This window comes from Amblyomma maculatum, chromosome 1, assembly GCF_055883805.1.
Source record: "Amblyomma maculatum isolate TAMU_Amacu chromosome 1, ASM5588380v1, whole genome shotgun sequence".
NCBI classification, from domain to species: domain Eukaryota; kingdom Metazoa; phylum Arthropoda; class Arachnida; order Ixodida; family Ixodidae; genus Amblyomma; species Amblyomma maculatum.
This window is the reverse complement of record NC_139344.1, coordinates 137,152,290-137,176,905: the sequence shown is the minus strand read 5'-3', so window position 1 is coordinate 137,176,905 and position 24,616 is coordinate 137,152,290. Positions and strand designations below refer to the sequence as shown.

At 47.1% G+C, this 24,616-nt stretch overlaps 1 protein-coding gene and 11 non-coding genes across 12 annotated transcripts; all 12 read right to left on the bottom strand.

Moving 5' to 3' along the window:
* Positions 1-3,648: 3,648 nt before the first annotated feature.
* Positions 3,649-4,695, bottom strand: LOC146204032 (uncharacterized). Its single transcript, XM_084604001.1, has one exon. It carries the CDS (start codon positions 4,693-4,695, stop codon positions 3,649-3,651), a length of 1,047 nt encoding a protein of 348 aa, XP_084460127.1.
* A 1,964-nt stretch (positions 4,696-6,659) lies between these two features.
* TRNAC-GCA (transfer RNA cysteine (anticodon GCA)) lies at positions 6,660-6,731 on the bottom strand. The gene has a single exon. It is a non-coding gene; the product is annotated as a tRNA-Cys (tRNA).
* Positions 6,732-6,811: 80 nt separating this feature from the next.
* TRNAC-GCA (transfer RNA cysteine (anticodon GCA)) lies at positions 6,812-6,883 on the bottom strand. Its single transcript has one exon. It is a non-coding gene; the product is annotated as a tRNA-Cys (tRNA).
* Positions 6,884-6,963: 80 nt separating this feature from the next.
* On the bottom strand, positions 6,964-7,035 carry TRNAC-GCA (transfer RNA cysteine (anticodon GCA)). The gene has a single exon. It is a non-coding gene; the product is annotated as a tRNA-Cys (tRNA).
* An 80-nt stretch (positions 7,036-7,115) lies between these two features.
* Positions 7,116-7,187, bottom strand: TRNAC-GCA (transfer RNA cysteine (anticodon GCA)). Its single transcript has one exon. It is a non-coding gene; the product is annotated as a tRNA-Cys (tRNA).
* Positions 7,188-11,380: 4,193 nt separating this feature from the next.
* TRNAC-GCA (transfer RNA cysteine (anticodon GCA)) lies at positions 11,381-11,452 on the bottom strand. The gene has a single exon. It is a non-coding gene; the product is annotated as a tRNA-Cys (tRNA).
* An 80-nt stretch (positions 11,453-11,532) lies between these two features.
* On the bottom strand, positions 11,533-11,604 carry TRNAC-GCA (transfer RNA cysteine (anticodon GCA)). The gene has a single exon. It is a non-coding gene; the product is annotated as a tRNA-Cys (tRNA).
* An 80-nt stretch (positions 11,605-11,684) lies between these two features.
* TRNAC-GCA (transfer RNA cysteine (anticodon GCA)) lies at positions 11,685-11,756 on the bottom strand. Its single transcript has one exon. It is a non-coding gene; the product is annotated as a tRNA-Cys (tRNA).
* Positions 11,757-16,690: 4,934 nt separating this feature from the next.
* On the bottom strand, positions 16,691-16,762 carry TRNAC-GCA (transfer RNA cysteine (anticodon GCA)). Its single transcript has one exon. It is a non-coding gene; the product is annotated as a tRNA-Cys (tRNA).
* Positions 16,763-16,842: 80 nt separating this feature from the next.
* Positions 16,843-16,914, bottom strand: TRNAC-GCA (transfer RNA cysteine (anticodon GCA)). Its single transcript has one exon. It is a non-coding gene; the product is annotated as a tRNA-Cys (tRNA).
* An 80-nt stretch (positions 16,915-16,994) lies between these two features.
* TRNAC-GCA (transfer RNA cysteine (anticodon GCA)) lies at positions 16,995-17,068 on the bottom strand. Its single transcript has one exon. It is a non-coding gene; the product is annotated as a tRNA-Cys (tRNA).
* Positions 17,069-20,439: 3,371 nt separating this feature from the next.
* Positions 20,440-20,511, bottom strand: TRNAC-GCA (transfer RNA cysteine (anticodon GCA)). Its single transcript has one exon. It is a non-coding gene; the product is annotated as a tRNA-Cys (tRNA).
* Between the last annotated feature and the right edge of the window lie 4,105 nt (positions 20,512-24,616).

Here is a 24,616-nt window from a genome sequence, read left to right as displayed (position 1 = left end):
CATCTGCATTGCGTACCGCCATTCGAGTTTTCAATAAACTATGGAGGCCGAGGAGCATAATCATGTCGTAAGGGACACCTGTGTCATCTGTGTCTGTTGGTAAATAGCGGATTCCGATCGGTGTTGGTAGTTCCTTTTTTAGTGTACGTTGCAGGACATCCCGATAGAAGATCGCGTCCCAGCATTCGATGAACACATGTTCAACGGTTTCTGGCTTTTTGCACAGCAAGCAGTTAGTTGTCCATGGTACAAAAATGCCTTTGTCAGATAGCCATGTCTTAACCGGCAAGGTACCTGTGTGCAGTTTGAAAAAGAATGTTTTTGTACTTGCTTTAACTGGCATCCTTTTAATTCTTTTAAGAACATCTTGTCCTAGGCCTCCAGAGTTTATTATACGATACAGAGGCACTGGCATGATTAGATCTATAAGATCTTTGTACAGTTTTTTCCTCTTTACAGTGCTGAGATACTCTTGTGAAAACCGAACCCTGAGAAATTGCACCGAGTCAACAACTTCTTTCAAATAACTTCTAGCGCCACAAGTTGATGATCTCACAGTGGACACTATAAAATCAGGAAGAGCCCTGCTCAGACGCACCTGCACCATTGAGCGCAGGAAGGGGTCTTTCTGATCCCTCATAAACATAAAACGGGACACAACCTGGCGAACAAACAAATGCGCGAGACCCAGACCACCATCTTGAACTGTTCGAAACAAATTGGTTCTTCTGACCCTCTCCCAACTTGAATTCCAGATAAACACACCAAATACCCTATGCAGTTTTTGCACATTTACACGCGACATAGACAGAAACTGCAAAACATACCACACTTTGACAATTAAAAAAATGTTGCATACTGTTGCTCTCGCAAAAATCGACAAGTCTCGTCCTTGCCATGCCCTTGCTTTCTCGCTCACTTTTGACGTCGCCTCGTTCCAGTAATCTGCGCTCTTGTTATAGTGCTCGAGAGGCACACCCAAGTAGTTCGACGGCATGTTTGTCCACTGCAGATTCGCGAACAACGGTGGTGTAATTCCCCAGCTTCCGTGCCAAAAGCCCACACTCTTTTCCCAATTGATCTCAGCCCCAGTTTGCTGGCAAAACCGATTGGCGACGTCAACACTTTCTTGTACACTCTCGCGGTCACTGCAGAATACAACAATGTCGTCCGCATACGCAAGAATTTTAACATCAGATGACTAAAACCTGAAGCCATTTATTTATTCGGTCGTTGTTAATAAGACTTAAACAGAAGGGCTCAAGGTAAAGTGCAAAAAGCAATGGGGAAAGCGGGCATCCCTGCCGTACGGAGGACCGCAGAGGGATGGGTTCACACAGGTTCTTATTGACAATTATTTGAACTGTACAGCTGCTGTAAACCATTTTAAGCCCGTCTTGTATTATGCTACCCACATTTACATGTTCCAAAACTGAGTACAGGACATCGTGCGCCACGCGATCAAACGCCTTCGACAGGTCTAGCTGTACCATTGCAACTCGGCCACCGAACACATCACAGCACTCAAGTATACTTCGAGCGATGTGCACATTTGTGCAGATGGTACGCCCTTTCACTCCGCACGTTTGGTGCGGTCCAACTAGGTCCGTGATGACACTCTGTAAACGTTTGCCAAGAATCTTCATATAGATCTCATAGTCGACATTTGTGAGGGTTATCGGGCGATAAGCCCCCACAGACAGCATTTTTTCTCGGTCACATGTTTTGGGGATAAGCACAATGTGGACAGTAGAAAAGGAAGGTGCCCTTTGTTTTACATTGCATGCTTCTGCAATCATATCGTATAGCAGCGGGCTGACTTCTTCTCTGAATGTTTTATAGAAAGCAGCGCCTAACCCATCAGGTCCTGGTGTTTTCCCAAGTGGCAGGTCCTCAATAGCCTTCTGAACTTCCTCTAAGCTAATAGGCTGTTCTAAGCGCGCACGTTTCTCTTCGTCTAATCGAGGCATGAGGTGGAAAGATTCGTCCCACAGACTGCCCTTTGCGCTTCTGTCATTCCCTATCAGTCCTTTGTAATGCTCAACAAACGCTCGCTCGATTTCTTCGCGGTCGGTCGTTATTCTGTTGCGGTAGCGGATCTGTTGAATTTCATTTTGGGCTGCATATCTTCTTTCATCACACAATGCACGCTTATTCGGCACTTCACAAGCCCACAACTTTTCGGCGCGCGGCCTTATCACAGCAGCTCGGTATTTATCTGCCTCCAGTGCTTCTAGCTGGCTTTTGACTTCTCGGATTTCTTTTATGTACAAACCGGGCACTACTGTTTCCATACTTGTCAAAAAGTCTAATTTGCACTCCAATTCTTTCATTCGTTTCTTCTCGCTTTGATGAAGGATAGTTCCTCGTTCTATCGCTTTCATCTTGACTGTGTTCTTAAAATTTTCCCACATATCTGCGCAATTTGCTGATTTGACGCAAGGCATTTTGGTTAAGTCTATAATTTGTTTAACGAAGGTTTCATCCTCCAGCAATTTAACATTAAATTTCCAAAGTTTCCAGTTGAAACGAGTCCTACTATGTTTATTCCCAAAGCTTACAATAACAAGGCTGTGATCGCTGAAAGAAACATGTTTCACTTCATGGTTGGAACACATTGTCACAAATGCTATGCTTGCGTATACTCTATCTAGTCTTGCATTGCTACCGCATTGGAAGTGCGTGAAACATGGCTGCGAGCCTAGAAGCAACACCCAGCCCAGATCTTCCATGTCGTGTTCTTGAATTATTGCATCGAGATACTGCGCACTCTGATCACGCACAGGGGTGATCGGCACTCGATCCTCTGGCATGCAAACACACTTAAAATCCCCCATCAAAACGACGTTTCTCTCGCAGTTCAAAAACACTTTGACCTTTTCAAAAAAACTAACACGTTACTTGTAATTGTTAGGGGCATACACACAAATCACTCTCCAAAAGCATCCAGAAAGGGTGAAATCGACAAACAGTAACCGACCCTCTTCGGATGTGACAATGGTTTCATTCCCAATTCCAAGATTATTTCTCAAAAATAACGCGCAACCTCCGGACTTTTCAACCGCGTGACGTACGCAGACATTGTATCGGGACCGAAAAATTTCAACCATGCGATCTGTGTGTTCCTCGCTCTCAATCTTAGTTTCTTGTAATGCGATTATATCCAATTCATTTTCTAAAAAGAGGCGGTTGACCTGACACTGGCGCTTCCTCGCCGCCAGTCCACGCACGTTCAGCGTGGCTACGCGTAGTGGCAGTTGAATCTTTTGTTCATTTTTAAAGGCACCCACTGCTCGCGCAGTGCTCACCTCAGAGAACCGTGGCGCTGAAGGGGGTTCCGGGTGTTGGAGCTCCACAAAGCGCACCGCCTCGCAACGATCACACGCACTTTCACAGTCCGTGGCCAAAGTTTGACGGTCAAGCTCACAGTTCCCTTCCATGGTATGTCGTCTCCACCATGGCACGCTGATCCGGAAACCGACGGCAGCGCATTACAGCTGTAGAAGCGCTATTCAGGCGCCTCTACCGCAGGTCGTATGTCTGGTGGAATATTTGGTCTTGGCCTGTAGCGCGACCGTCGCGTCATTACCGCCTTGGTGGGCGGCTCCTCCGCGGGTGCTCCATCAGTTTGTCGGTCATCTTTCACAGTTACGAGGTAAGCGCGTTTTGTGGTTGTGACAACAGCTTCTTCCAATGAGACATCATTATGGGGGTGTTCGACGTGAGGTTCGTCAAGTGTTCTAGCAGGGGCTCTGAGAGTAGGCGGCTGCTTTTCTTGGCTCGTCTTTTCCTCGGAGACGTGTTGCGGTACTGGAGGTGCCTCGGCCGGACTTGTGCCGCTAGGCCCAACACTTGAAGGCTGCGTGCTCTTCTCGACGGTTGCTGCTTTCCTCCAGCTGCCCTTGATGCTTCCTCAGCCTCCACCTCGTCCATGACGTGCTCAGTCATATCAATGTTCCTTCCAGGCCCGGTCTTGCTGGCGTACGTAGGTACACACTCGCTTTCGTCGTGACCAAACCGGCGAGAACGCGAGCACCGAGGTACCCGACAGTCGCGGCGAATGTGGCCTTTCCCTTGGCAGCGGAGGCAGAGCGGGGGCCTCCCAGCTACAACCAAAAGTGCAGGTTCACCGGCTATTCGCAGTTGGTGAGGTATGTCAACTGTCACTTTGGATTTGAGCTTCAGGCTTAGTACGCGGGTCGTTGACCCTTTTTCTGTGACGCCGTGCACACGCCAGCGCTCCTTCGACAACTCGGTTACCTCACCGTACGGAAGGAAGGCCACACGCACTTCTTCATCAGTCACGTTGTGAAGGACCCAGTGCACTTTAACGCGAACCTCTTGCTTGTTGGGGTCAATCACAAGACAACGGTGCTCCTTCACCGTCATGCTCCCGACAGCAAGCACTTTCTTAACGGCTTCCGTGTTCTTAAACGTGACTGCCCACACATGATTCATTTGAAATGCTCCCAAGGCCACAACCTCGGGAAGAAATTCCAAACGGGCCAGGGCATCCCTGTAGTCCTCGACCCTATACGGCCGCGCTCGAACGTCGCCGTGCAAAAATACGGTATTAAGAACAATACGACCTGTTGGGAGGTGGGGCATAACTTCGTAGCCTGTGTCGTTATCTTCAGCAGTAAACCTGTTTCCGCGGCTCGGCTGAGCCGCTAACACCGCTCCGAAGGAGCACATGACAACACGTCCGTTCACAGTGGTGGCCGGAAGTGGAATCCTCCTGAGCTATACCCCCGATCCCTTTTTCTTTATTGCATGAATTGGTACAAATACATCAGTAAAAGATCGTGGTTGCCATGCCCCTTGGCTGACAACCGTGTCTAATGGACTTTCATTACCACAAGTTCGCCCATCAGACTCAAGACCTCCCCCGCAGCGTCTTGCTGCGTCAAAATTTCTTTTAGTTTATACACTTGTTCAACAAAATAATCACATACAGATCATGCATCGACATCACAGTGTCTATAAGCCATCCTACTCCTCCAAATACTGTGCAGGCCCAATAGCGTGATGAGGTTATACTGAAAATCATCATTAACAGTTGCCAAGTACCGAATTCCAGGTGGCGTCAATGGCAGGTCTTTTTTAAGTGTCCTTTGTAACACATCCCAGTAAAATACCGCATCCCAACAATCCACGAACACGTGCTCAACTGTTTCAGGTTTCCTACATAGTAGACAGTTTGAGCCCTAAGGTACAAAAAGGCCCTTTTCTTCCATCCATGTTTTGACTGGGAGGGTTCCTGTATGCAATTTAAAAAAGAATGTTTTTACGCCCGGTGCAACAGTCATGTTTTTAACTCGCTTGAGCACGTCTTTCCCTGGGCATTTACAGTATAAGGTTCTGTACAATGGAGCTGGGAACAATTGTGAAATAAGATCCTTGTGCAGCCGCTTAGGTGGTACCGTCGCTAAATACTCTACAGAGTACCGCACGCGCAAAAACCTGAACGACCACTCCACTTCTCGCAGGAAGCGTGACACAGTGTATCCCCGAGCAGAGCATGAAGAGACTATAAACTCTGGAATTGCACTGGATAGCATGATTTGCATGAAGGTTCTTAGGAATGCATCTTTTTGTTCACGTAGGAAACAAAACCTTAAAACCATCTGCCGCACATATAGATGCATTAGAGACAATCCTCCGTCTTTAACTCACCGAAAGAGATTATCTCTGCTAATTCGTTCCCAGTTGGACGACCAAATGAAGACCGCAAATACACGATGGAACCTTTGTATATTGATTCGAGCACAATACAATACTTGAAGTAAATACATTATTCTTGCCACCAAAAAGGTATTGCATACAGTTGCACGGGCGAAAATAGAGAGGTTACGTCCCATCCATCCTTTCGTCCTTTCCCGGACTTCCGCTTTTTCATTCCAGTAATTCGTATTTTCCCCGTATTTGTCGAATGGGACTCCCAAATAAACTCTGGGCTATGTAGCCCATCTTACTCCACAGAAAAGTTCCGGGTCCTCTTCCCATTCCCCGTGCCAGACTCCGAGACTTTTCTTTAAATTAACAGCACTGCCAGTCTGCCTGCAATACCTTTGTGTTACTTTCAAAGCTTCCGAAACGCTTTCGCGGTCTTCACAAAAAAGCGCCACATCATCAGCGTATGCCAATATTTTCACTTCACATACTTCCAGCTTTAAACCACGGATGTATTCGTTAGCAGTTACCATTCTACACAATGGTGCCAAATATATAGCAAAGAGGAGAGGAGACAGTGGACATCCCTGCCGCACAGATGCTCTTACATCAATTCTTTCAGATAACACTTTGTTAATCATAAGGCGTGTAGAACAACATGCATAAGCCATTTTAACTCCTTTCAATACAACGGCACCAACACCAATATGTTCCAACAAACAGTACAATATTTCATGAGACACGATCAAATGCAACTTGAACCATGGCCATTCTCCTGTTTAGAGAATCGCAGCACTCGAACACACTACGCGCTACATGAATATTATTAAATATGCTTCTGGTCTTTATTCCACATGTTTGATGAGGTCCAACAATATCTTTTATAATATATTGAGCAATACCCCCGAGAAAGACTGCAACCACGCCATACGCTCCTAAATGCATCATAAAACACGCGAGCAGAAAACAAAAGATCAATCGGGCCAAGGGGGCACCCGAGTTTGAACCGTGGACCTCTCGATCTGCAGTCGAATGCTCTACCACTGAGCTATGCCCCCGAGACAGACCTCAGCCACGCCAAACGCTCCTATATGGATCATAAAACACGCGAGCAGAAAACAAAAGTGCAATCGGGAGAAGGGGGCACCCGGGTTTGAACCGGGGACCTCTCGATCTGCAGTCGAATGCTCTACCACTGAGCTATGCCCCCGAGACAGACCTCAGCCACGCCAAACGCTCCTATATGGATCATAAAACACGCGAGCAGAAAACAAAAGTGCAATCGGGAGAAGGGGGCACCCGGGTTTGAACCGGGGACCTCTCGATCTGCAGTCGAATGCTCTACCACTGAGCTATGCCTCCGAGACAGACCTCAGCCACGCCAAACGCTCCTATATGGATCATAAAACACGCGAGCAGAAAACAAAAGTGCAATCGGGCCAAGGGGGCACCCGGGTTTGAACCGGGGACCTCTCAATCTGCAGTCGAATGCTCTACCACTGAGCTATACCCCCCCCCCCCCCCTTTTTTTTTTTCTTTATTGCCGGTCATCGCCAACACAAAACAAAACCAACAAAAACGCGCTACAAACAGAATGCTCACAGCAGAGCGGTTACCATAAGCATGACACTTAATACAGAAGTTGACAGGCTCATACGAGTTGCCTTTGTCTAGTTAAAATTCCTTCAGCTCGCATAGTGGTTCGACTCTTGAAATCCAGTCTGGCACAGTGGTCTTCAATTTGTGCATTTCAACCAGTGCGTGTATACTCTCGCGAAAGTAGAGCCTTGCAGGGCGGGTTTCAGGGTCACAGTGAAAACCCGCCATTCTGGACCGCCATAGACTGTGCAGGCCTATTAGCATAACCGTATCAAGTGGAATCCCATCATTATTTTTAGTTGGCAGGAATCTAATCCCGTATGAGTCTAATGGTAATTCTTTTTTAACAGTTCGTTGCAGCACATCCCAAAAATAGACGCCCTCCCAACAGTGCAGAAATACATGGTCTATTGTCTCTGGCTGTTTACATATTAAGCAAAGTGAACCCCATGGCAGATAAAAGCCCTTGCTTTCAAAAAACGTTCGTACCGAAAATGTTCCTGTATGTAACTTAAAGAAAAACGTCTTTACCGCAGGAGAAACTGGCATTCTTTTGACACGCTTCAGTACGTCTTGACCTAGACGGCCGCTATACAAGGCTCTGTACACAGGAACAAAGAAGAAGTCGTCACAAACAGCTTTATATAGGTTCTTCTTTTTCACTGAACTTAAGTATTCTGTCGAGAAGCGAGCTGACAGAATTCGAACACTGCTGACAACCTCTTTGAAAAAACTAGAAAGACGCCCTGGCACGCTTTCCGTAGCAACAACGAAATTGGGCAACGCCCGCTCGAGCCTCACTTGGCACACAGTGCGCAAAAAGGGGTCGGTAACGTCGCGAAAGAAAATAAATCTGTTTACAAGCTGGCGCACAAATAAGTGAGCAAGCCCGAGACCTCCGTCTTTAATTGGCCGGAACAGGTTATCCCGACTACATCTTTCCCAGCTTGATGCCCATACAAACACAGCAAAGATTCGGTGTAGCTTTTGAACACTCAACCTAGAACAATGAAGTGCTTGCATGACGTACCACACCTTGGCAACAAAAAATAGATTACACACAGTGGCTCGGGCAAAAATAGACAGCGGCACTCCTTTCCACTTGTCAGCCTTCTCCCGTATTTCCTAACTTGGGCGCGCCAAAATGGCTTGCTGTCTTCATAGAATTCTAGAGGTACGCCCAAATACTTCACAGGTATTGTAACCCATGTAACGTTGGCAAAAAAGTCAGGCGTTGATGTCCATGCCCCGTGCCAGAAGCCAAGACACTTTCCCCAGTTTACTGGACTTCCTGTGGTCGCACTAAAATCTTTCACAACTTCAACTGCGGCGCAAATACTTTCTTTGTTCGCACAAAACACTGCCACATCATCAGCGTACGCCAAAAGTTTGACCTCAGATATGTACAGTTGAAAGCCCTGAACAGATGGATTTTGCATAATAGACAGGCATAAAGTTTCGATATAAATGCCGAATAGAAGAGGGCTGAGGGGACAACCCTGACATACCGAACGCCGCACATTTATGGGTTCCCCTAATACTTTATTATCAATCAATCGCGTTGTGCAGTTTCGGTACGCCAGGGCTACGCCCTCTCTGATAATAGAACCGACATTGATATAATCCAATATTGCAAACAATGCATCGTGCGGAACACAGTCAAACGCCTTTTCTAGGTCGAGCTGAAGAAGCGCGACCTTCGCGCAAGCAACGTCACAACATTCCAGCACGCACCTCGTCTTATGAATATTTGTTGTAATGGATCGGCCCTTTATACCACACGTCTGGTGGGAGCCAACGATATGTTTTATCACTGTCTGTAGCCTGGCTGCCAGAACTTTCGTCAGTATTTTGTAATCCACATTTGTTAAAGAAATAGGCCTGTATGACGTCACAAATTTTAGTTTCTCTCTTTGGTTTGACTTAGGAATTAACACTGTGTGTGAGGATGCGAACGAAGGAGGGAGTGCACCAAGTTCATAGCCTTCGTTAAATACTGCAGCTAACAATGGGGACAGATCTAGCTTGAATGCTTTATAAAAGGCTGCGCTCAAACCATCCGGCCCAGGCGACTTTCCTGGGTTCAGATTGTCAATGGCGCGTTCAACCTCGTCCTCGGAAATCGGCTGCTCTAACTTTTCTTTTGTGGTGGCATCCAGTCGTGGCAAGGAGGAAAGAAACACCCGCTTAAACGTCTCCAACTTCATGTCCCGAAAAGCAAACAGCTCCTGATAATAGTCGAAGAACGCACGTGTAATGTCGTTCTTATCTGTCACGAGGCTTCCGTTCCATTCTACTTCGGTTATGTCATTTCGATGAGCCTGCGCTTTTTCAAGACCCAGAGCGCGCTTAGTGGGCGTCTCGCTGGCGATCCATCTTTCGGCCCTGGCGCGAACGAGCGCTCCTCGATATCGGTCCTCGTCTAATAATTCTATTTTCTATTTTGTCTTTCTGATGTCCTCTTTGTAAACCCTCGGCTCCTTACTCTCCTGCGCTATTAACTTTTTTTAAAGTTGATCTTAGGCCTGCTTCTTCTCGCTTTTCGTTATGGCGAATACAGCTGGCTCTTTCTATCGCTTTCATTTTAATTTCTTGCTTGCACAGTTCCCATTGCTCCCCAATGCTGCTGTTAGGTCGTTTATTCATTTCATTTAGCTTCTGTACAATAATTTCGATTAAGTTATCGTCTTCTCAAAGTTTGGAATTCAGCTTCCAAAGGTCCCACACAAAACTTTTGCTTGGGCTTCTAGCTCCTATAGTGCATTTTACCAGACAATGATCGGAGAAGGACATTGGGATAACAGAATAATTTTTACACTTCGGTATCACATCCAACGATAAATAAATTCGGTCAAGTCGAGCATGACTAGAACTCTGAAAATGGGTGTATTGCACGCTGCGTGCCACCTCCAAGCACTCAGCAACATCCTCTAATGAAAACTCTGCAATCATCTGCAACAAACAATCGGTGCTTGCATCTTTAAAGGGGCGGTTAGAGGTTTCGTCTCGGGCGCTTAAAACACAGTTGAAGTCACCCATAATTATCAGGCTCATTTTCTTTAAAAACATCGAACGATACTTAGATTCAACAAGGCAACTGAGCTATACCCCCGAGACACACTGCAACCACGCCAAACGCTCCTAAATGCATCATAAAACACGCGAGCAGAAAACAAAAGTGCAATCGGGCCAAGGGGGCACCCGGGTTTGAACCGGGGACCGCTCGATCTGCAGTAGAATGCTCTACCAATGAGCTATACTTTTTTTATTGCTTGCTTAGACATACATCGCTACACAACTAAAGTGAAAGAACACTTGAGAAGAATGTACATAGCGTCGGTATGGGCTAAAACTTCCAGCCAAACCTTGACTGACGTAAAGGGGCTAAAACCTCTTCATGTGCATAAGGGGCTCAATTCTCGATACCCATTCGGGCACCGGGTACACATTCTTGTGGGTTGCTACGAACGCCGCAACGGATTCGCAGAAGTACTGGCCTTGCATCAATGTCGGCGTGTCGCGCTGCCATGCAGGCTTTCCATATACAGTGCATCAGCATTACTGCGTCGAAAGGGACGCCTTCATCATTTTCCACAGCTAGGAAACGAATTCCTCGGGGGTCTTTTTTCAGTGTTCTTTGCAGTATGTCCCAAAAGAACACGCCACCCAAACACTCCAAGAAGACGTGCTCGACGGTTTCGGGCTTTCTGCATAAAAAACAACGCACATTCCAGGGAACGTACAGTCCCTTTTCCTCCATCCAGGTTTTTACCTCTAAGGTTCCGGTGTGGAGCCTAAAGAAAAAGGACTTTGCGCCTGGAGCCACATGCATTCTCTTTACGGGCTTTAAAACGTCGCTACCGGGATTGACACTGTACATGGTGTGATACAGTGGTACAGGAAAAACTACGTCTGCAAGGTCCTTGTACAACTTTTTGCGCTTTACTACAGCTAAATAATCGCGTGAGAATCGCGCACTTAAGAAATTACAGGCCGCCACGACCTCCTTGAGAAAACCAACAACCCCCGAGACAGACCTCAACAACGCCAAACGCTCCTAAATGCATCATAAAACACGCGAGCAGAAAACAAAACTGCAATCGGGCGAAAGGGGCACCCGGGTTTGAACCGGGGACCTTTCGATCTGCAGTCGAATGCTCTACCACTGAGCTATACCCCCGAGACAAACCGCAACCACGCCAAACGCTCCTAAATGCATCATAAAACACGCGGGCAGAAAACAAAACTGCAATCGGGCGAAGGGGGCACCCGGGTTTGAACCTGGGACCTCTCGATCTGCAGTTGAATGCTCTACCACTGAGCTATACCTCCGAGACAGACCTCAACCACGCCAAACGCTCCTAAATGCATCATAAAACACGCGAGCAGAAAACAGAAGTGCAATCGGGTGAAGGGGGCACCCGGGTTTGAACCGGGGACTTCTCGATCTGCAGTCGAATGCTCGACCACTGAGCTATACCCCCCCCCCCCTTTTTTTTTTATTGCCATACTTTTACAAGCACTGCACACACACAAAAAATTACATTCAATCTTGACACCAGCAACCTGCCAGAGCTGCTTGACAGGCCTTGTCTTGTTTAAAATTCTTTGAGCAGGCTCAAACTTTCCATCCTGGGTAGCCAATCGGGGTTACATGATTGTGATCTCACCACTTGCACGAATCTGTGCACATTCTCCTTAAAGTACATGCGGGCCGGTCGCGCGTCTGGGTCGCAGTAATAACCCGCCATCCTGGAGCGCCATATACTATGGAGGCCCCAGAGCATTACTCGGTCCAACGGGAAACCATCCTCATTTTGAATGGCCAAAAATCTGATGCCGTACGGATGAAGCGGAAACTCTTTTTTAATGGTTCTTTGTAAAACATTCCAAAGATACACCCCCTCCCAACAGTGAATAAATACATGATCAATTGTTTCGGGCACTTTGCATATTAGGCAATGCGTACCCCATGGTAAAAATAAACCTTTCCCCTCTAAGAACGTTTTAACTGGTATTGTTTCTGTATGTAATTTGAAGAAGAAAGTTTTTATTCCTGGCTGCACTTGCATTCTTTTAACTCTTTTCAAAACGTCCCCACCGTTGTCTCCATTGTACATGGCTCTGTACACTGGCACTGGAACAACATCACACAGATCACTGTATAGCTTTTTCCGCTTCACTTCACTTAAGAATTCTGTCGAAAAACGCGCTGTAAGAAATTTCACGCTGTCAGCCACTTCTCTAAAATAACCGAAGGTTCTCCCTGGTAAACTCTTGGTACCCACAACAAAATCAGGCAAAGCACGGTTCAATCTTAGTTGGCACACAGTTCTTAAGAAAGGGTCACTAACATCTCGGAAGAAGAAAAACCTGTTGACAAGCTGGCGGAGAAATAGATGTCCCAGCCCGAGACCACCGTCTTTCACACTTCGAAACAAGTTCGTCCGCTTGCACCGTCCCCAGCTCGATGACCAAACAAACACAGCTAGAATACGATGTATCTTCTGTACATTTACCCGGGAACAGTGCAACACTTGCATGACATACCAGAGTTTGCTTAAAAAGAACACATTGCACACCGTCGCTCTTGCAAAAATTGATAAATATGCCCCCTTCCATCTATCTGATTTTTTCTGTATTTCGTTCAGTTGTCCTTTCCAGTATGCATCACTGTCCCTGTAGCTGTTTAATGGAACTCCTAAGTATTTTGTGGTGGTTGTTACCCAGGGCACATTTGCAAAAAGCTCTGGGGTCGATGGCCAATTGCCATGCCAAAATCCCTGACACTTTGACCAGTTCACTTTGCTTCCGGTTGCCTTCCTGAAACTGTCGACACACAGCACTGCCTCGCGTATACTATGCTGATCCACAGCACAGACCGCTAGGTCATCCGCGTATGCGAGCAACTTGACTTCAGCTGCCGTCAACTTAAAACCTTTAACTGCCTCGTTTTGGATAATGTTCACACATAGTGTCTCTATGTAGATGGCAAACAAAAGTGGGCTGAGGGGGCAGCCCTGGCGTACCGAGCGTTGCACCTGAATGGGGGCCCCCAGACTCTTGTTAATGATTAATCTAGTAGTGCATCCCCGGTACGCCATGGCCACGCCCTCTCTGATTACTGAACCTAGGTTCACGTGATCCAGAATACACAGCAATATTTCGTGGGCTACACAGTCGAAAGCCTTTTCGAGGTCCAGTTGGAGGATGGCTACAGATTTATCCATTAGTTCACTACACTCGAGCACCGATCTTGCCGTGTGTATATTTGACATAATTGCCCTCCCCTTTATACCACACGTTTGGTGAGGACCAACAATATTTGTAATCACTGACTGCAATCTTCTAGCTAACACTTTCATCAATATTTTGTAATCTACGTTTGTCAAAGCAATTGGCCTATATGTTGTGACTTGCTTCAGCTTTTACTCGTCATTTGTCTTGGGAATAATAATAGTATGATATAATCCGAAAGATTGCGGCAATCTATTTATTGCATAGGCTTCATGGAAGAGCGCTGTCAATATTGGAACTACTTCGTTCTTAAATTCTTTATAAAAAGCCGCACTTAGGCCGTCTGGCCCAGGCGACTTTCCCATATTTCAACCATCGATCGCTTTTTCTACCTCGATTTCTGTGATTGGCATCTCCAATCTTTCCTTCTTATCCTCGTCTAGTCGCGGCATAGCTGCAAGAAACTTTTGTTTGAAAGCTTTCATGTCGACCACATTTTTGCTGAACAGTTCCTGATAATACTGGAAGAAACCATGCCTGATATGATGGTCTTCCGACGATACCACGCCACCCCATTCGATCTTATCAATGCGGTTTTTCTCGGCATGAGCCTTTTCAATTCCGAGTGCCCTTTTCGATGGCGTCTCGCCCATGGCCCAATTTTCCGCTCTTGCACGGACTAACGCTCCTCGGTATCTGTCTTCTTCGATCAGGTTAATCTGTTCTTTTATTTTTCGAATATCCTCTATCCATCTGCCGGGTGCCTTACATTCCTGTTCGTGTAGTTTTGCGAGCAAAGCCTTCAGCTGGGTTTCTGTAATTTTCTTCTCGTACAGCAGGCAACTGGATCTGTCAATGGCTTTAATTTTAATCTGTTCCTTGCACAACTCCCACTGTTTCCAGATTTCGAGCAAAGTCCCTGGCCTCACTTTATTCAATTCCTTCAATACCACGCGTCTAAAGGCATCATCCTTAAGCAATTTATTGTTCAATTTCCATAACTCCCAGCTAAATGCATTGCTTCGTTTTTGGTGCCGAATAAGCATTGCACCAAACAGTGATCCGTGAATGTCATATGCACAACTCGGTATTCATTGCATGAATGAATCAAATCCAGCGACGCGTAAATTCTGTCCAGACGCGCGTGGCTAGAACCTTGAAAGTGCGTATACTGAACGGCACGCGGTCCTTCCAAGCAATCAGCCACATCCTCCATGTTCCATTCGCTTATTAACTGGCATAACATTTCAGTGCTCTTGTCTCTGAATCCGCGTGTGCTGGTTTTGTCTCGAGCATTCAGTACACAGTTAAAATCGCCCAGCAATACTACCTGCCTTTCCGTACTTAACTGCTGCATAACATTCTCGAAAAACACTGTTCTTTCCTCCACACAGTTAGGAGCGTACACACAAATAATGCGCCACTCAACACCGCCGTATACACAATCAGCCACTACACACCGTCCAGAAGAGCATGAGGAGTAGCCCTTTACAACCAGACCAGGCAGCGTTTTGACGAACAATACACACCCGGCTGATGTCCCAACTGCGTGGCTAACAATGGCGTAAAATCTAGCCGTGAAACGTCGCACCATGCTCCCGGTCTCTTCCTCCCCATCAACCTTAGTTTCTTGCACGGCAAGCACGTCAATATCGTGGTCAGTTAAGAGCCGGTGCACCGGGCTCTGCTTCTTTTTGCCTGCCAATCCCCTGACATTTAACGTGGCTACTCTTAAGGTGGTTTCAGGCGCCATTTTCATCAAGGGTGAAGAGACCGAAAGCATTGTGCTTACCTTTCCCGTCTAGCGCGTTGCTAGACGCCGCCTTTGGATCCATCCCCGTCCGGTGCGAGCGGCTGACCCGGCAGCGGGGGCACTTTATCCGCTGCCCGTCTCTCTGATGAAATGTTTGGCCGCAGACGTAGCGTGGACCGCCGGGATTGCCCCGTTTTTGCTGGTGGCTCGTCGACGCTGGGGGCTGACGCCTGGTTACCTTCGGGTTCGGACTGTGTGTGGGATCGCTTGGCTGGGGCTGGGACGCCTGGCTTACGAACACCGCTGCTGTCCGAGTGCTCCTCCCCATTATCCTGTTCCATACCGTTTGCCGGCTCAAGTGACGTGCCTTCCTCATTGCTAGGGAGCTCAGGTGTAGAGTCCGCTCTCCCCACATCTCTCGCAGCATTGCTGTTTTCTGCCGAGTCCACCGACGAATCTGTCTCCCGTGTCTGCGTTCGCACTTCTCCGGCACCTTTCGCCGCCTCCTCCGCCTCGACTACGTCCATGGTGAGCTCCGCCGACCGTTCTGTAGTTCCATGTCCCGCGGCCGAAGCGTACGTAAGCACACAGGCAGCCTCGTCATGTCCGTAGCGTCTACACTTTGGACAACGCGGTACCTTACATTCTCGTCGAACGTGACCGGTACCGCGGCAGCGCAGGCACTGCATCGCTCGCCCAGGCACCACGACAAGGGCTAGCTCTCCGGCAACTCGCAGCTGGTGAGGTAAGTCGTCGACCTTAATGCCGGGTTTCAATTGCAGCAGCACAGTCCTCGTGGTGGACCCCTTCTCCTTGACGCCTTGAACTCTCCACCTCTCCCGGGTCACCTCGGTCACGTTCCCAAAAGCAGCAAAAGCCGTCCGGATGTCGTCGTCTGCCACACCATGCAACATCCAGTGAAGTCGCAGCTTCACCTGTTGGTCTTCGGGATCGATAATGAGGCAACGGCGTCCCTTAACCTCGAGTTCCTTGAAAGCCGCAAATTTCTTCGTTGCTTCTGTGCTGCTTAACGTGACCGCCCAAACATGGTTGATCTGATACGCCCCCAACGCCACAACGTCGGGGAGCGCACCAGCGTTGGCAAGGGCGTCGCGGAAATCCTGGACCCTGTATGGCCTGACTCGCACATCGCCGTGCAAAAAAAGCGTGTTAAAAACAACGCGTCCGGTGGGCAAAGTTGGCAGAATAATCTGAAACTCGCTGTCATCCATGTCGTCGAGCCTGTTTCCGCGGCTGGAAAGGGCCGCTATCGCCGCTCCGCTGGAGCACATGATTCTGCGACCGTTCACTACGGTGGCTGGAAGTAGAATGGTCTGAGCTATACCCCCGAGACAGACTTCAACCACGCCAAACGCTCGTATATGCATCATAAAACACGCGAGCAGAAAACAAAGTGCAATCGGGCGAAGGGGGCACCCGGGTTTGAACCGGGGACCTCTCGATCTGCAGTCGAATGCTCTACCACTGAGCTATACCCCCGAGACAGACCTCAACCACGCCAAACGCTCTTATATGCATCATAAAACACGCGAGCAGAAAACAGAAGTGCAATCGGGCGAAGGGGGCACCCGGGTTTGAACCGGGGACCTCTCGATCTGCAGTCGAATGCTCTACCACTGAGCTATACCCCCGAGACAGACCTCAACCACGCCAAACGCTCCTATATGCATCATAAAACACGCGAGCAGAAGCCAAAAGTGCAATCAGGCGAAGGGGGCACCCGGGTTTGAACCGGGGACCTCTCTATCTGCAGTCGAATGCTCTACCACTGAGCTATATACTCCCGAGACAGACCTCAACCACGCCAAACGCTCCTATATGCATCATAAAACACGCGAGCAGAAAACAAAAGTGCAATCGGGCGAAGGGGGCATCCGGGTTTGAACCGGGGACCTCTCTATCTGCAGTCGAATGCTCTACCCCTTACAAAAATGCATGTAGGGTTTCTATAGAAATTCGAAAGCGTTGTGTCAATACACGCTGTTGAAAGTCTGTCGATAATCAACAACATTTTGGATGATGCAGTGTTGACCTCTTGTTGAGCGCTTATGAAATAGTGGCCCATGTGTTTCTTAAGAGCGCTTTTGGAATTCGCGCAACTGAAATTCTGTTGATTTCAGGCTCAAATGCTTCAGAAACTCTGCAAGTGACGCTTTTTGATTTTCTGCTACCTTTCCACTCCTGAACAACAGAAAATAGTACACGACCATCGGTTTGCCAGGAGCAGACACGGGGTGATTTTCATTAATGCAAAAGTAGTACAGTACATCTCCTAGCTGCGATAAGTCACCACATTCTATGTTCTGCCCGACCAATCAACAATCCTGTCTGATCAGTGCTGGTTAATGATAAGCATAGTGAGGCATAAAAGAACAAAACAGATCTTGATCTTTTAAGCCCCATTATACTTACTCACTCATTAACCTACACTAAACTGACTAAATTGTTGATTGGTCGAGCAGAACATAGAATGTGTTGACTGACCGCAGCAAGGATGTGTGCTGTGCTACTTTTGCATTAATGTAAACCACCTCGTGCCTGCTCCTGGCTAACCGTTGATCCCGCAGCATTTTCTGTTAATCCGCAGCGGAAAGGGAACACAGAATAAAAAATGCGCGTTAATGAGAAAGAAAAAATATGCATCTTTGGTGAACCCATAACATGAGCTGGGTTGTTTATTTGCTTTATTTCAATTCATGTGCAAGGTATGACGCCAGGCTGTTCTTTGCGTAAAACGCTGATACGTCCGGGAACTCCTCGCATGTGATGCTGAAATAAACAATATAAATCATAATTAAGTTGCGGTATATACTAACCTAAAAATAGAGCAAAGGCATTTGTGCGCTGCTCCACGTCATAGCTCAAGAAATTTCTTGTCTAAAATGAGTTGTCACTGTCTTTCACTGCTTAGACGGCATCGACCGCCGCCTCCACAGCTCGGCAGCACTACCACATCGTTCATTTCTCCCTAATAAACAATATATGCTGCCGTCAAAGATCCCATTGTGAATATAAATAGCAAAGCGCAGGTCACAAGCATTACTACCCAGAAAACTTGAAGCAAAATTACCAACTATAGGCACTAAAATGAGTGGAAACAAAAACAAACACTGCAAAAATGGCGGAGCTGCACAGATTCAATAATCCACAATGTGTGACAGAGGCATATTATGATCTCGATAATGTGTCCGTCTCAGCGCGAGTAGCGTATCGAAAGAGTACAGCACTGTGCCGAACAATCCGTCAAAAACGGTCACCGGTTAAAAAAAAGAAAGAAAATGTCGCCATTCCAGCTGGCGTTCCATCGGCCCCAGCGTCCGCGTAGAGACAAGCCTCGTTCTCTCTCTCTCTCTCCCCCTCCTTTTTTTTCCGACGAGGCTGGTTTGTCTGCTAGAAATATTTACATGCGGGCTTCACCTTGTAGCACACACAGTACAAGACTGGCACAAACACGAATAGGAAAAAGTAAAACACTCACCAAAGTGCAGACGCTCCCTCCGCCCGCGCCGGCTTTTCGCCTAGAATCCAAAACGCCTGGGACTGTTGAACTTCTTAAACACGTCCTCCTTGCGCAGAAGCTGCCGCCCAAGAGCGTAGTCCTCCGAAGACTTAAATTCGTACGTTCGCGCTCCACTTTGAACAAAACGATCTTCGTGATAATCACCAGCGAAAAACCTACATACGGTGCTTCGTTCACAGTGCAAGATGCGACCACGGTGGCGGGGAAAACGCCAACTGAACTGGCACATCGCCGCACTCAGCGTACCCGCGTCTGCGTGCAAAGAAAACGGGGCGCAGAAGAACAGCTTCGGTGAAAAGCCGCCACCCCCGCTGCGCGACTGCTGAAGCCAAGGTCATCTCCGTGAAAACAAACCACGGTGAAGGCAGAGAGCGGAGACCAAGCGGGAGCAACCCCTCCTCCCTCCCCCTTTTTTCCCCCCAGCCGACAGGAAGCGACCCTCGACCTCTCCGGACATGCTGGCGCCTTTCGCGGGGCACGGGGGAAGTGGGATGCGGACAGGGGCAAGGCGGCGGCCGAATGCTTCTTTGAAAAGAAGAGTCGCCGTTAGAAGACGCATGCAATCTTGTTTTTTTTTCTTTTTTTTTCATACGCGAATGTTTTTGCTATGCGTGTTAACTCTATAGTATGCGTGGGATCAATCCGTGATTATTAGAACCCCTCAATGTTTAAAGCGACTTCATTTTAGCATGGTGTCCACTAAGAAAGGAAGGAAAAGAAAAAATAACAGTAAAATTCTCCAAAGACATACAGCGGTGGAGGATTCCAATACAGACTGCACCTCATTTTGCGGCAAAAAGCTACGGGCAAAAATACCTATGCTTGGGCAGAATGTCAGACCCTGAAGCATATATATAGTGAACTTTGGAACTGGTTTAAAAAAGCTCTGTCCTGCCCTACATGGTAGGTTCAATCTAGGATCCTGTTTGTTAGTATGATGACTCACTGAACTTGTTTTATGATAAATATAAAATATGTCCTACCACTAAAGTTACCTTCTGCGACATACAGAAGCTGATCCATTACGGATTCTGATTGACATTCAACGATGTATTTGCATTATTAGTGGAGGCTTTGCCATCATGAAGTTTTTAGGGCATATTTTCACTGTGTTGCGAAGCTTGAGCCAAGTGTGCACCGTTAATATGTACTTTTATATAACATGAACGAGCGCGCAACTGCATGCTGCTCTTATATTTCCCTTTGCAGAATGTGGCCAATAGTTGATTACAAGTGAGACCAAAAATTCATAACGAAATTGTTACATCATGCTCTTATCATTTGTGCCTAAAACTACTTAAAAACATGGGTCAGCATGAACAGTACACGCTAATTGTTCGTGAACGTTGCAAACTGACAACAAAAAGCACATAGAAAAAATTGCACAAAAAGTCTATTGGGTAGAACACAATGAAAATTCTGTTGGCCCTGTAAAGATTGCATTCAGCTGGGGTTGAATGTCTATCGAAATTCAATAAATTCAAAAGGCGGTCAATAGTCCAACAATAGAGTTTCAAAACTCATTTTTGTAAGGGACCACTGAGCTATATACTCCCGAGACAGACCTCAACCACGCCAAACGCTCCTATATGCATCATAAAACAGGCGAGCAGAAAACAAAAGTGCTATCGGGCGAAGGGGGCACCCGGGTTTTAACCGGGGACCTCTCGATCTGCAGTCGAATGCTCTATCCCTGAGCTATACCCCCTTTTTTTTTTTTCTTTATTGCCTGACTTCGGCTCAATACACAAAACCACTTACAGGGTACAGCCAGGTGGGTTGTGGCGTCGTCATGCTAAAATTCTCTTAGGGTCACTAATGGCTCCAATCTTCCGAGCCACCCGGAAGCTTCAGGAGTAAGTTTCTGAATTTCAATATATCTATTCATGCCTTCCCGAAAATAGATCCGTGCTCTCCGTGCGTCAGGATAGCAACGGTATCCTGCCATTCTCGAGCGCCAAATACAGTGGAGGGCCATTAGCATAATAAGGTCAAATGGCACCCCATTCTCATTCTCTACTGCTGGCAAGTACCTAATACCATGCGAGACTAATGGAAATTCCTTTTTTAAAGTCCTTTTTAAAATATCCCTTCCCAACTATGTAGGAAAACGCGGTCTATAGTTTCTGGCTGTTTACAAATTAAGCAATGCGAACCCCAAGGTAAAAATAAATTCTTCCCTTCCAAGAACTTCTTTACTGGCAGTGTTTCCGTGTGTAACTTAAAGAAAAAAGTTTTTGCATTTGACGGCACCTGCATCGCCTTCACCCGCTTAAGTACGTCGCGTCCTGGTCCTCCACTGTATAAGGCCCTGTACATTTGTGTGACTACGTCACACAAATCCTTATACAGCTTCCTCCTGCTAACACAAGATAAATATTCATAAGAAAATCGAACAGACAGGAATCGCGCACTAGCGACAACTTCTCTAAAATAACCAAAAATGCGTCCCGATACACTTTCGGTCGAGACACCAAAGTCCGGCAGTGCATTTCCGAGCCTTAATTGGCACACAGTACGCAAAAATGGATCTCTTACATCGCGAACAAAAAGAAATCGGCTGACAATCTGTCGTAGAAATAAAGAACGACTTCGTACTTGCTTTGATCGGCATCTTTTTAACTCTTTGTAAAACATCTTGCCCTCGGCCTCCATTGTTTATCATTCGGCACAAGGGAACTGGCATCATGACATCTATTAAGTCACTATACAATTTTTTCTTGTTCACCAGACTTAGATATTCTGTCGAGAATCTAACCTTCAGTATATAGGCAGAGTCAACAATCTCCTTTAAATATCCCTTCAACCCGCATATTGGCCTCCCTGCAGTAGACACAATAAGATCTGGAAGGGCGCACTTGCATCATTGAGCGTAAGAAGGGCTCACTTTGATCCCTCAAAAACAAAACGGGAGACGAGTTGCCGAACAAACAAATGTGAGAGACCGACACCACCATCTCGAACTGATCGAAATAAATTGGTTCGTTTTGTCCTTTCCCAGTTGGACGCCCAAATGAGTACAGCAAACACTCTGTGCATTTTTTGCACATATACGCGTGACATAGAAAGAAACTGCAAAACATACCACAATTTGGAGATTAGAAAAATATTGCATACGGATGCCCTCGCAAACATGGATAATTCTCTACCTTGAAATGCCCCTGTCTTCTCCTTCCCTTCGAGCATCACGTCATTCCAGTAATCGGCGCTCCTCTTATAATATTGCAGTGGCACTCCCAAGTACTTCGATGAAACGGTTGTCCACTGGAGGTTCGCAAAAGACCTCGGCGCAATTTCCCCAATTTCCGTGCCAGAAGCCGACACTTTTGTCCCAGTTAATCTCAGCGCCTGTCTGTTCACAAAATTTTTTGGCAACGAAAATTGCTTCTTGAACACTTTTTCGGTCGCTACAAAACACCGCAATATCATCCGCATAGGCAAGAACTTTCAGCTGGGACGACTAAATACGAAAACCGTTAATTAGTTCGGAGTTGATCAGTTTAAGACAAAATGGTTCCAGGTACAGAGCGAAAAGTAAAGGAGAGAGTGGGCAACCTTGTCTTACTGAAGACCGCACGGGGACAGTTTCGCTTAAGCTTTTGTTAACAATGATTCGAAAGGTGCAATTGTCATAAACCACTTTTAGACCATCAAGAATAACGCATCCTGCATTTGCATGTACAAGCACGCTGTACAGAACTTCATGCGATACCTGATCGAATGCCTTTGCCAGGTACAGTTGGATCATTGCTACTCGACCAGCAAAGTCATCACAACATTCCCGAATACTACGCGCAACATGAACATTTGTGCATATACTGCGCCCTTTTACTCCGCACGTTTGGTGCGGTCCAACGAGTTGCATGATCACACTTTGCAGGCGCTTGGCCAGAACCTTCATGAATATCTTGTAGTCGGTATTGGTCAGCGTAATCTGGCGATAAGACCCTACAGACTGCAATTTCCTTTGGTCATCCGTTTTGGGGATTAGCACTACGTGACCAGTACGAAAAGACAACGGCATTTGTTTTTCTTTGTACGCTTCCGTGATCACCGCATGTAAAGCTGGGCTAATTTCGTCTCGAATAGTCTTATAAAAAAGCGGCCCCGAGGCCGTCGGGCCCTGCCGTCTTCCCAAGGACTAGCTCGTCAATTGCGCTTTCAACTTCACCAATGCTGATAGGTTGTTCTAGGCGAGCAACAGTGTGCTCATCTAATCTGGGCACTAGCGATAAAAATTCATCATGGAGTTCGCACCTCATTCTTTTGTTCCCTACCAGTTCTGTATAGTATTCCACAAAGGCCTGCTCAATTTCATTCTTGTCGCTGGTAATCTCATTGTGGTACCGAATCTGCCGGATTTCTTTCTACGTTGCATACCGCCTTTCATCGCACAACGCACGCTTGTTCGGTGCTTCACCTGCCCACAACTTTTCGGCCCGCGCTCTTATCACTGCCGCTCTGTACTTGTCTGTCTCCCGAGCTTCTAGCTGGTTCTTTAATTCTCGGATTTTGTTTATGTACAGTGGTTTTCAAAAATACACGGCCCATGGCTTCGGTACGCGAAGCGGCTGCCGGACCGCACCACGGCGCTGCTATCTTTGCCCGGCGCTCGGTACGAGGGTGCCCTATGTGACGATAGCTATCTCCCTCCCTCTCGCGCTGTCAAGTAACACGCCTTCTGAACACTATACGTGCGGCGTTTATCCGTTTGTTTCGCCGCTGCCGCTCGCTACGAAAGAGGGCGTCTGGACACTGGATGTTCTTAAGATGTTCGGGTCATCTGGATGATTGTGTGGGTAGGTCCACACCATGTGGTGCAGGTCTGCCTTCACCCCGCAATTATTGCATTTGGGGCCTCCAGATGACACAAATAAATGTCATAAATTGTTGGATAGTAATTGCGCTGGACTAGCTAATAGTACTTTTCAAATAATTATCGCCCTCTTTTTAATTGTAACTAAATATGCAATATGTATGGTTGGAAAACTTCTATAAAGTATTATATCAGGTAAATAATGGAAGACGTAATTAATTATTACTAATTTGTTAATTGCGAATAAATAAATAAATATATATATATATATATTACTACATGGACCCTGGTTTGGACGCTAGTACGCACCGGGACGGTGCTTTTCAGCCGCCGGGGTAGCGTCACATTAGGCGGTGCAACGCATAAGGAAAGAAGAACGCATACGCATAAGGAAAGAAGAAGAAGACTCTCGTGAGTTTTGGAGAGAAGACGACGTTCAACAGCGTCGGCTGGTGTCTACAGAGAACGTCCGTTGGAAAGCCTTGTCTTCGGTGTCCGCCCTCTGCTACAAGCTTAACTACCCCGTAACAATATATATATATATATATATATATATATATATATATTGTGAAAGAAGGCCAGGTCGAGACGCCAAAGTCGTGACGGCAAGGCAAGGTACGCCGTGTCAGCGTTTTTAATCTGATGGAGAACCCAGGCGCGTGCTGGAGCCGGCGCCGCGGGACGATGACGATGGTATGTACAAAAGAAAGAAGAAGATTATGGTATGTACAAATGAAAGAAGATCCGCGGAAGGCTCACACAATCATCCCGGGGGGTCGGAAGCGGCCAGCCTGGCCGCTCTTAACCAACCGATGCACCGCGGCGCACAAACGGCTTCAAGCGGGAGACATGAACAATTTCAGTTCCACGGTGGCGTCGATCGGCTGGGGGATCAACAGGTGTGACTTGGTAGTTCACGGGGGAAGTTTGGTTTATGATCTTGTAGGGACCAAGATAGCGACGCTGAAATTTATCACTAAGGCCCGGGGCGGGCAGT